The following is a 12277-nucleotide window of genomic DNA, read 5'->3' on the forward strand; positions in this document are numbered from 1 at the left end:
GGATGTTCCACAGCGCTACTGGCAAAATATTCTGTGGACAGATTAAACTAAAGTTCTGTTGTTTGGAAGGAACACACAACACTGTGCAGAGAAAAAAAAAGGAACAGCACACCAACAAAACCTCATCCCAACTATTGCATCATGGTTTGGGGCTGCTTTGCTGCCTCAGGGCCTGGACAGCTTGCTTGCTATCATCGACTGAAAAATGAATTCCCAAGTTTATCAATACATTTTGCAGGAGAATGTAAGGCTATCTGTCCACCAATTGAAGCTAAACAGAAGTTAGGTGATGGAACAGGACAACAACCCAAAAGACAGAAGTAAATCAACAACAAAAAGGCTTGAACAGAAGAAAATACGCCTTCTGGAGTGGCCCAGTCAGTTCTGACCTCAACCCGATTGAGATGTCTTGAGAGTGGTTCACACCAGACATTCCAAGAATATTGTGGAACTGAAACAGTTTTGTAAAGAGGGATGGTCCAAAATTCCTCCTGACCGTTGTGCAGGTCTGATCCACAACTACAGAAAACATTTCAAATCAAATTTTATTTGTCACATACACATGGTTAGCAGATGGTAATGCTAGTGTAGCGAAATGCTTGTGCTTCTAGTTCTGAACATGCAGTAATATCTAACAAGTAATCTAACTGAACAATATCACAACAACTACCTTATACACACAGGTGTAAAGGAATGAATAAGAATATGCACAAAAATATATGAATGAGTGATGGCCGAACGGCATAGGCAAGATGCAGTAGATGGTATAGAGTACAGTATATACATATGAGATGAGTAATGTAGGGTATGTAAACATTATATAAAGTGGCATTGTTTAAAGTGGCTAGTGATACATTTATCACATCAAGATGGCAAGATGCAGGAGATGGTAATAGAGTACAGTATATACATATGAGATGAGTAATGTAGGGTATGTAAACATTATATAAATTGGCATTGTTTAAAGTGGCTAGCGATACATTTATTACATCAATTTCTCCATTATTAAAGTGGCTAGAGTTGAGTCAGTATGTTGGCAGCAGCCACTCAATGTTAGTGATGGCTGTTTAACAGTCTGATGGCCTTGAGATAGAAGCTGTTTTTCAGCCTCTTGATGCACCTGTCCTGACCTCGACTTCTGGGTGATAGCGGGGTGAACAGGCAGTGGCTCGGGTGGTTGTTGTCCTTGATGATTTTTTTGGCCTTCCTGTGACATCGGGTGGTGTAGGTGTCCTGGAGGGCAGGTAGTTTGCCCCCGGTGATGCATTGTGCAGACCTCTGGAGAGCCTTACGGTTATGGGTAGAGCAGTTGCCGTACCAGGCGGTAATACAGCCCGACAGGATGCTCTCGATTGTGCATCTGTAAAAGTTTGAGTATTTTTGGTGACAAGCCGAATTTCTTCACCACACTGTTTGTGTGGGTGGACCATTTCAGTTTGTCTGTGATGTGTACGCCGAGGAACTTAACTTTCCACCCTCTCCACTACTGTCCCGTCGATGTGGATAGGGGGCTGCTCCCTCTGCTGTTTCCTGAAGTCCACGATCATCTCCTTTGTTTTGTTGACATTGAGTGTGAGGTTATTTTCCTGTAACCACACTCCGAGGGCCCTCACCTCCTTCCTGTAGGCTGTCTCGTCGTTGTTGGTAATCAAGCCTACCACATTTGAGGTTATTGCTGCCAAACGAGGGTCAACCTGTTACTAAATCCAAGGGTTCACATACTTTTTCCAACTTGCACTGTGTGTTCAATAAAGACATGAACAATTATAATTGTTTGTGTCTTATTAGTTTTAAGCAGATTGTGTTTGTCTATTGTTATGACCAATTTATGCAGAAATCCATGTATTTTTTTAAATTTAACTAGGCAAGTCAGTTAAGAACAAATTCTTATTTACAATGACAGTCTAGGAATAGTGGGTTAGCTGCCTTGTTCAGGGGCAGAACAACAGATTTGTACCTTGTCAGCTCAGGGATTCGATCTAGCAACCTTTCAGTTACTGGTAACTCTAAAGGGTTCACATACTTTTTCTTCCCACTGTACCCGGCACTTTTTTAGACATCCAAAGCTCTTTACAGTGTAAGGGGAAACTCACGACCCTAACCCCACTTACATTGCCTTTAGAAAGTATTAATACCCCTTGACTATTATTTTAACCCATCTACTAACAGGTGCCCTTCTTTGCAAAGCTTTGGAAAACATCCCTGGTCTTTGGTTGAATTTGTGTTTGAAATTCACTGCTCGACAGAGTGACCTTACAGTGTGGTACAGTGTGTGGTACAGTGTGTGGTACAGAGATGAGGTAGTCATTCAAAAATGATGCTAAACACTATTATTGCATACAGCGTGAGCCCATGCAACTTATTACGTGACTTGTTAGGCACATTTTCACTCTTCAGCTTATTTAGGCTTGCCATAATAAAGGGGTTGAATAGTTATTGACTCAAGACATTTTGGCTTTTCATGATTAATTAATTGGTCAAATAAATTGTAAAAAAAAAAATCATAATTCCACGTTGACATTATGAGGTATTGTGTGTAGGCCAGTGACACAACATCTACATTTAAACCACTTTCAATTCAGTCTGTAACACAACAAAATGTGGAAAAAGTCAAGAGGAGTGAATACTTTCTAAAGGCACTGTACATACTCTTTATTTATTTTATTGGCCCACCCACCCCCCTCTTTGGAGGACAAAAGTAACATTGTTTTCTTGTTTTAATTATATATTAATTTTACATATTTTCTTCCATATACTGTACGATAGGAATACAGTTTTTATATACATATTACATACTCTTGTAATAAGGGCCATAGGACATGCATTTAAAGCCCCATCTTACATTTTATTGAGGTACATTCCAATGTTGGTTGGTACTTTAACATGATTCAAATTAAATGAATGATGTAAAAGTGTATGGTATAAATTACAGTGATCAGTCTTTGAAATGACTGCTTTCATGTTCATTTCAGCAGCATATTTATCTTTTGCGTTTGTTTGTCTGTCTTTCCCCTGGTGGCATTCATACGTCTTTGTGCTCACAACTTCAAGTGGGGAGAATTTTACTCTCCCAACTGAGTTTTTTTCCCTGCCAAAGGCTGTGCATCTGTTGAAGGTCAAGAATGAAGAATGAAACCCCACCTCTTCAAGGAATACCTAGGATAGGATAAGTAATCCTTCTCACCCCCCCCACCCCCCTTAATGATTTAGATGCACTATTGTAAAGTGGCTGTTCCACTGGATGTCAGAAGGTGAATTCACCAATTTGTAAGTCGCTCTGGATAAGAGCGTCTGCTAAATGACTTAAATGTAAATGTAAATATATTACTATTAGAATGAAAGACTTGTAGGGAAATGAACAACATTGCTCCATCAAATCGGTTGTGATCCAGGCTGTATCACAAACGGCCATGATTGGGAGTCCCATAGGACTGCGCACAATTGGCCCAGCGGGTTTGGCCCTGGGTAGGCCTTCACTGTAAATAAGAATTTGCCTAGTTAAATTAAAACATTATAATAATAATAGAATAACTTATCTGTGCTTGGAATGGAATACTTTATGCTTGCTAGCTAGCTCATTTGAGATGAGAATTAAAATTAAAAAGGCCAATTGACCCTTTTGCCCAAAACTTTTGTCCTTTCTCAATGTTATGAATTTGAGTGATGTTGTGCATTTAGATATTTGGTCGTCACACTCCCTCATCTCAAAATCAAATCAAATTTTATTTGTCACATACACATGGTTAGCAGATGTTAATGCGAGTGTAGCGAAATGCTTGTGAGAATAATAAGGAGCGCTTCACGGATTTGTGTGTCATCCTTTCGCAGGGGCCATGCTAATCTTCTCTGTATCGATCCAATTTTAGTATATGTGCTCCCAAAGCCATCTGATTGGTCGGGTTGGCGGGCATTCTGAGCCGGTTAGAGATTATCCAATCGCTGGTTACTTTGTTTTGTACAACACCCCTGGCAGTCTCCGACTGAAGTATGTAGCAAACATAGAGCAGCCAAGTAATTCAGTTCGTTTCGTCAGGCAACCACGCGGGATACGAGTGTATTAGCGTCTGGGAACATCAATCATAGACAATAGTGCAGATCTAGCGCCCACTATCGGCTGCCGAGGCTTACCAATATTGGGGAGGGGGTGTGTGTAAATGCATTTTAGAGAGGGAACTGGCAAGCCAAAATATAAACAATAGACACTGTTGCTATAATTGAATCGCCCCCCTTTATTTATATATATATAATTATATATATATATATATATTCCAAATATTTTAGAAATGCAATACTTCAACAACGTAGGGGACCGGGGATGGTAAGAGAGCGTGCTTCAGTCTAGAGTGATAAATGGGCACCAAATATTTTGATTTGCACAGACTGGTTTAGACTACGCGCTAGCATCAGCTGAATCGCTGGTTGTGCCTAGAAGGACAATAGACATTGAAATATATATATAGCGGGCTGAAGAGGGGAGGGAAGGAAGAAACCGGATTTTTGTGGTGGTGGTGGTGGTGGTTGGTGTGACCCCCATCCACCCCTCCTCTCCTTTATCCTCCATATCCCCCTCCTCCTTCTCCTCCCCTCCATTCCTCTCCCCCTCCGTGCTGATCGCAGTCTTGAGGACTTGCTAGTGAATCGGGAGAAATAAACAGACACTGAGCAGAGGGGAAAAATAATACAGGGAGAGATAGCGTGCGAGAATTTAAGACATCTCCCCTCCCCCCCTACCCCTCACTATCTCTCCATCTTCATTCCTCGTCTTTTCTTTAATGGAAAGAAATTATCCTGGTACAGGGTTCGGTGATTTGGGCGCTGGTACGGGATGGAGTTACGAGAGATCGGCCAAGGCAAGGTAAGCATTTGTACCCGTACATGTGCGCCCTCATACATAGGATGCATACATATGCTTGGCTTGCTGTAACAATGCCCATGCCGATAGAGGCAATGCAATCCGTGCTCCCTCTATCGTTCCGTTCATATATATAGATTACATTGTTTGCAAGCGCCAGGTAGGCTATAGCAAGGCTATCAGTATAGTCATTAGCAAGATGGGTGGGGGTCTTGAAAATGCAAGGACGCAATTGAGAGTTAATGCGTGATACGGAAGGTAGACCGAGACATAAAAAACGAGGGGGGAGAGGAGCGAAAAGAGGGGGGATGGGTTGGACTTGGGAGGATATAGCTAGCTTTAGCTGGCTAGTGTATAATCAGAAATGGAACAAACATAATTTAATGATATTTGCAGAGAGCATTTGCATTTTTCACAATATGCCATAATTGTATGAATGCATACTGGGTTATCTTTACTAATGCATTGATTGCGTAATATGTTTACAAAGCAACGGTTGGTGCTAATTAACTATACAAACCCAATGTATTTGACGATGCAACATGCAATGTTTGTAGCAAGGCTATACTGTCGGCAGTTTACTGTAGCTAGCACACTGTCTACAAATGAAATGGCCTTTATGCTAGAAATGGTGGTGCTGCAGGGTTGCTTCCCCGTCTCACATTCTCGGCAATACACTTTAGGATGAGTGAAGGCTAAATCAAATCACGATATGGAGCTATCATCAAACAATTGAATAAACACTTTCCATAACTTAGCTAATATCAGTGATCATCTAGTGACATCTACTATACCAGTGGATTCTAAGGTATTTTAATTAACTCACTCTGTAAGCACGAGTACATTATACATCCCATTATTAAAGCAGCAGCAGTTGCAGCATGGATATTAGTGCAAATCTTTTGCTGTTGGGATAACCCCTAGATAGCTTTAAGCCTCGCAATTGTATTGATGGAAACTTCGATAAGTTGGTAACGGTACACCGTATATAATAACTCTATAACTTCACTCTCAAGTTTACGTGATAGGCGTATTATTAACAGGTGCAATGATAGGTGTATTCCTTTTTTTTTGGCACCAACTGCATTTTTATTCATATGAGAAAAACCTACTCGCTAGCCATTTTGGGGTAAAGTTAGCTAGCTTAAAGGTACAGGTAACTGTTGTCTTTGCTAGCTAGCTAACGTTAGTTGTTCATTTCAAGTTAAATGATTCGGCATATTGACTCAATGCAGGTCTTTGGCAACAAAGTAAAAACAGGAATCGATCATAAACACCAACATAGGTCATTAGCTAAAACGATGGCTTGTGTGATGTTTGCTAGAACTCGCTACCCGTCTAGCTAAATCATGTTATACTGTATTGAGAGACAAATTGGCTAACTCTAACCACCGAACGTTAGCTAGCTAACATTAACGGGTTAGCTAAGTTTACGAGCGTACTGGTAAGATATCTCAATAATCTTTCATTTCCGTTAACCGCATGAATTAGAACGGGAATGACATACAGTAAGAACATTAATAGAACGAAATGTTTCACATTTTGTTTCTTAAAATGCATAGTGTATGTGTTTTAATGAATTTGGGCCTACTTACATGTCAAAGGCTACCCGGCTACGAACATTACCATTCGTCGCCGGGACTACCAAATCAATCTTGCTACAGAACGTACGTTTCATGTAGCAACAGTGTAGCTCGCAGTAAACACCCGGTTTATTTGGATAATTTCTTTTTCAAACGCAGATACTGTGAAATTCCAGGTTGGCGATAAAATGTAATATGAGCACAATACCATTGCATAATGGTAGTAAGGGACATACCTCTCAAGTATTAGTCCCACAGGCAAATGTTGCATTTTGACTGAGCGTGTGCATGGAGTAATTGCTCAATTGCTGGAAGTTATAAAGCCCTAAATCGTGCCCTCTATTACAGTGTCATTCACTGGTAGTGCCATATATTATATTGTCCTTATGAAGTTTTACCATATTTTTTATTTTGGACCTGAATACTCATTGGTTCCTCACAGATGTAAATTATTAAATCACTGCACAAACAAATTCAAATCTATAGTAATTGCTTATGCAGAATAGACGACTGTATGTAACCTTGGTAACTGACAGTGTTGAGATACATAAAATGCAGTAGGCCACATACAATGTTGTATCTTTGATGAACCAAGGAGTATTTAGGCCCCTACATAAAAATAATATATATGATTTATATATGACATGATTATATATATATATATTTAAAACACTGGTCAGCTGTTCTAGCCTAGCCAGCTGTTTTTTATGGCTGAATCCCAGAGTCAAGGGCATCTGCAAGCCCACATGCAGATTGATGTAGTCCTGGTGTTCTTATGATGACCTCATGCTCCCTAATGTGGGATTGGCTGGCTGCCTTTTTTTGCAAAAAGTTAAGGAACAGAAACTAGTACTACTTTACTGTTCTCTTACTATTCTAGGGTAATGAACCTAACCAACATTGGATGACAGTTACAAAATATTTTCTCTTCAGCCATATTGATTGAAGTGAATACATTTATAGAAACCTTTATTTTAATGTGCAATACATATTTGAATATGTTAATTACTTGTATGAGTAATTTAATCAGTTAATTGATTGTATGAGACTGGTTGGTTACACCTACTGTGGTATCATACATGTACATACTTGCAGGTAGCCTTGACAACATTTTGGTAGTCTGGCCCATTTGTAGTCTGAATGATATTGTATTGTAACTACAGCAGAGTTCCAAAACAATGCCCTCTGCTGCAGTCAACTAACCATAGCAATAATACTAGTAGAATACATTTATTTAGCTCCGAATCTCCATACCAAGCTCTTACCTGCTCTTACTAGTACCAGACATGTCTGTAGAAGAGAAATATCTAGTGTATTAAACTAGTGAGCCTATTATCATCATACAACCGCCCGGACGGAACGGCAGGGTGAAATGAACTGTGGTTGATTGCGAAAGCAGTCTTAATGAAGGATTAATAGCCCCCCCTCCTTTATTTATCCCCTCTTTCACAATCTTGAGGACTGCAGCTCACTCCATCATGGTTATACGGCCTGACAGAGAGTTGGAGAGAAGGGGAGGGTGTGGGAGAAGAGACGTAGTGAGGGTGGAGGAGAGGAGAAAAGAAAGAAGCAATGGTTGAATTTGGAAGAGAGGGGAGGAGATGTAGGGAGGAGTGGAGAGAAGATGACCGGTTGAAGAAGGAGGAGAGGAGATGATGGAGAGAAGAAGAGTGATAAGGATAGGAAGGTGAGTTGAGCAGTCGTAAGAGTTGTCTGTAGAAGGGGAGAGAAAAGATTGGGAAGAGTTGGAGAGGTTGTGCGCTCATTTGAAAAATGCATCTGAGCAGTACAAGCACTCAACTAAATACATAATATTGATTCATTTGCTCTGCCCATTGAATTCTCAATTTACATATATTCTGGGAAAGTCGAAGTACTGTGCCTGACTGCATCTGGTTCTAGTATATAGTGTCTAGTTCCAGAACGAGAGGCCAACCGATTATGATTTTTCAACGCCGATACCGATTATTGGAGGACCAAAAAAGACGATACCGATTAATTGGCCGAATTTTTTAAATTTGTAATAATGACAATTACAACAATACTGAATGAACACTTATTTTAACTTAATATAATACATCAATAAAATCAATTTAGCCTCAAATAAATAATGAAACATATTCAATTTGGTTTAAATAATGCAAAAACAAAACGTTGGAGAAGAAAGTAAAAGTGCAATATGTGCCATGTAAGAAAGCTAACGTTTAAGTTCCTTGCTCAGAACATGAGAACATATGAAAGCTGGTGGTTCCTTTTAACATGAGTCTTCAATATTTCCAGGTAAGAAGTTTTAGGTTGTAGTTATTATAGGAATTATAGGACTATTTCCCTCTATACCATTTGTATTTCATTAACCTTTGACTATTGGATGTTCTTATGGGCACTTTAGTATTGCCAGTGTAACAGTATAGCTTCCGTCCCTCTCTTCGCTCCTCCCTGGGCTCGAACCAGGAACACAACAGCCACCCTCGAAGCAGCGTTACCCATGCAGAGCAAGGGGAACAACCACTCCAAGGCTCAGAGCGAGTGATGTTTGAAACGCTATTACTAGCTAGCCATTTCACTTCGGTTACACCAGCCTCATCTCGGGAGTTGATAGGCTTGAAGTCATAAACAGCGCAATGCTTGACGCACAACAAAGAGCTGCTGGCAAAATGCACAAAAGTGCTGTTTGAATGAATGCTTAAGCGCCTGCTTCTGCCTACCACCGCTCAGTCAGATACTTAGATACTTGTATGCTCAGTCAGATTATATGCAACGCAGGACACGCTAGATAATATCTAATAATATCATCAACCATGTGTAGTTAACTCGTGATTATGATTTATTGATTGTTTTTTATATGATAAGTTTAATACTAGCTAGCAAATTACATTGGCTTACTGCATTCGCGTAACAGGCAATCTCCTTGTGGAGTGCAACGAGAGGCAGGTCGTTATTGAGTTGGACTAGTTAACTGTAAGGTTGCAAGATTGGATCCCCCGAGCTGACAAGGTGAAAATCTGTCGTTCTGCCCCTGAACGAGGCAGTTAACCCACTGTTCCTAGGCTGTCATTGAAAATAAGAATGTGTTCTTAACTGACGTGCCGAGTTGAATAAAGATTAAATAAAGGTGTCCAAAAATATTGATTTCCGATTGTTATGAAAATTTGAAATCGACCTCTAATTAATCAGCAAATCCGATTAATCGGTCAAACTCTATCTGTCACGCCCTGGCCATAGAGAGACTTTTTATTCTCTATTTTGATTAGGCTAGGGTGGGCGTTCTTGTTATTTTTTCTATGTTTTTGTATTTCTTTGTTTTTTGGCCTATGGTTCTCAATCAGGGACAGCTGTCTGTCGTTGTCTCTGATTGAGAACAATACTTAGGTAGCTCTTGCCCACATGGGTTTTGTGGGTAGTTGTGTCCTGTTTTGTGTTGCTGCACCTTACAGGACTGTTTCGATTATCACTTCTTTCCTGCACTATGTTCTTTTGGTATTTTCTCGTGTTCTGAGTTATTAAAATAACATGAACACTTACCACCCTGCGCATTGGTCCGATCCTTCATACTCCTCGTCAGAAGAGGAGGAAAATCGTTACACTATCCAGAACTATTCATTTCAATGGAACCAGTTTCTTAAACATAGAAATCCACATTTAGGGATTAGGGTTCAGTTTGAAATTTTAGCATTTAGCCATAATTATATCTATTTGTTAACATATTATGAAGATTTCAATAGAATATATGGATGTGTCAAACTCAAGAATACTGAACACACTGATGGGTCATATTCAGAGAATGATTAAACCCCCCCCCACACACACACACACTTTGATTCCTGAGTCAGAGAGTGGCGTACGCTAACCAAGCCATGGTTAAACTTAGCGCGGAGGAGGAGGAGGAGTCAGCATCCGACACACTCAGACAGTCACCACACTTTTATCAATAAAACCACTGGGTCTTGCCTCACCACTTTGTTGTCCAGCCATAACCACTCGCCTCTGCTGCTAGCTGTCTATGCATGTCTGGGGAACAGCATTTCCAATCAGCTAAGGTGGTTAGCCACAGAGTCACACGATTGGTTGATTGGTGGCCAATCAACATCACATTACACTGAAGGGAACCAAAGTGTGATACAGCGGTTTTCTCGTTTGAGAAAAATACCATCCTCCGTCCTCTCCTCCGTGACCCGGAAACCGATGAGTGGTCGAGGAGTGTGTAAATTCGCTTGCAGGCAAACAGAAGACAGTCCTCCCCCCATAAGCATTTCGCTATACTCGCAATAACATCTGCTAAGCATATGTATGTGACCAATAAAAATGTACTTGATTTGATGGCCTCATTTTGGCGAGGAAGCATATAGTAACTTGAGAAGTGTATCCTACCTGAATCCTTCACGGAAGAGTTTTGAAATCATACCCCCTTTGAATCAGCTATTGTTTTATTGATGGAGAAAAGCATGCAAACATGTAAAAACAATATGCTACTTATCCTTTTATCTATAAAAGGTCTTGCACTGGCTTAATCGTTTTCATCAGTTTATACATTTAATTTGGGATTCCACCCTGTAAACTTAATTTGCCTGATGACGCGCGATTGGAGAAGGAGAGTCTCATTTCATACAAGCCATTTTCATCCACTTTCCCACTCCTCGCTGCCTCTCCTCAATTACCTTTGACCTTTTTCAATAGGAGGCGAGAGAGGACAGAGGAGAGAGGACGCAGGAGGCGAGCAAATCTAATTGATAAAAGGCCATGGTTATCGGGCAGTTCAAAAATAGAACCACAGGACTTTAAAAGTTAACAGTTAATAATACGTTTTTTATGCATAATAGTTTTGAGTGTATTCCACATTAATGAATGAAGGAAAGAATATAATTTAAATGTAGAGACTACACTGCACTGTAGTGTGGTGATCTCATGACCATGCCCAACCTTTGATTTCTTGACTCTGTGGAGATTTTCTGTTCTCTGAGACTCTGGTTGCATCCCAAATGGCACCCTATTGCATCCCAAATGGCACCCTATTGCATCCCAAATGGCACCCTATTCCTTCATAGCGCCATACTTTTGACCAGGCCATTTAGAACACGGCCTCTATGTTTGGGTGTTGTTTTTCTCCTCTGTGCAAGTAAGTGATTGGAAGTGGGGGTGATTGTTAAACATCTTTCTTTTCATTCAGACTTTCATTTGAATGTTGCTCCCAGTTCTATTCAGAGGCTGATATTGATGAACAATACCTTATTTTGAGTGTTAGGTTACCCCGTGTAAAATGCAAGGCTCAGATTTTATATGGTGTGGGCTGGAAAGGGCGATATTGCCTGTATACAGTATGGAGTATACCCAAGTAAACAACTCTACAAGAGAGTATAGATAGATTAGAAAGGTAATCCATCACCAAAGCCTGGGAGACTGTCAGCCGGGACCAAAATGCATTGTTGTTGTTGAGGCTTTGTGGTTAGAACAGGATTTTATCTAAAGTCGGTGCAGAGAGCCTTGCATTTGCTGATTCCTTCACACTACTACTAAAGGACACTTTAGACATTTTTCCATTTGCCATTTTTCCATTTGCCATGCCATCACCATTTTGTTGGATGTTTACAGGTATTTTGGTTGGGAAATTAACTATTTATTTGTTATTTAATAACAGAAGTTGTTATGGAAAATGCTGTAAGCTTTCAAAAAAGTAGCCGTATCTAGGCCTAATTGATGATGATGGGTTATCAGTAATATCCTGTACGCACAATACTTCTCTTGCCTCACTATTCGTATGCAACCCTCAAATTCAGATCTTGACCTCAAAGTCAGTTTTACTGCTTTTTTTGTTCTTCTAGTATTCAGGGACTGAGTTAGACCTGGG

At 40.2% G+C, this 12277-nt stretch overlaps 1 protein-coding gene, 1 long non-coding RNA gene and 1 other non-coding gene across 3 annotated transcripts in view; 1 reads left to right on the forward strand and 2 right to left on the reverse strand.

Annotated features, from left to right (window-relative positions):
• Window positions 1-527: 527 nt before the first annotated feature.
• Window positions 528-6718, reverse strand: LOC135556088 (uncharacterized). Its single transcript, XR_010457945.1, has 2 exons — window positions 6672-6718; window positions 528-1675 (listed from the first exon to the last, which is right to left on the reverse strand). It is a non-coding gene; the product is annotated as an uncharacterized LOC135556088 (long non-coding RNA).
• On the reverse strand, window positions 3784-3886 carry LOC135556964 (U6 spliceosomal RNA). Its single transcript, XR_010458094.1, has one exon. It is a non-coding gene; the product is annotated as a U6 spliceosomal RNA (small nuclear RNA).
• The window catches only part of LOC135556086 (proline-rich protein 12-like), a 54620-nt gene continuing 46941 nt past the window's right edge, over window positions 4599-12277 (forward strand). Inside the window, 1 exon segment of the mRNA XM_064989000.1 lies at window positions 4599-4855. Coding sequence (XP_064845072.1) covers window positions 4773-4855 — 83 coding nt within the window. The 5' untranslated portion in view covers window positions 4599-4772.

This window comes from Oncorhynchus masou, chromosome 15, assembly GCF_036934945.1.
Source record: "Oncorhynchus masou masou isolate Uvic2021 chromosome 15, UVic_Omas_1.1, whole genome shotgun sequence".
NCBI classification, from domain to species: domain Eukaryota; kingdom Metazoa; phylum Chordata; class Actinopteri; order Salmoniformes; family Salmonidae; genus Oncorhynchus; species Oncorhynchus masou.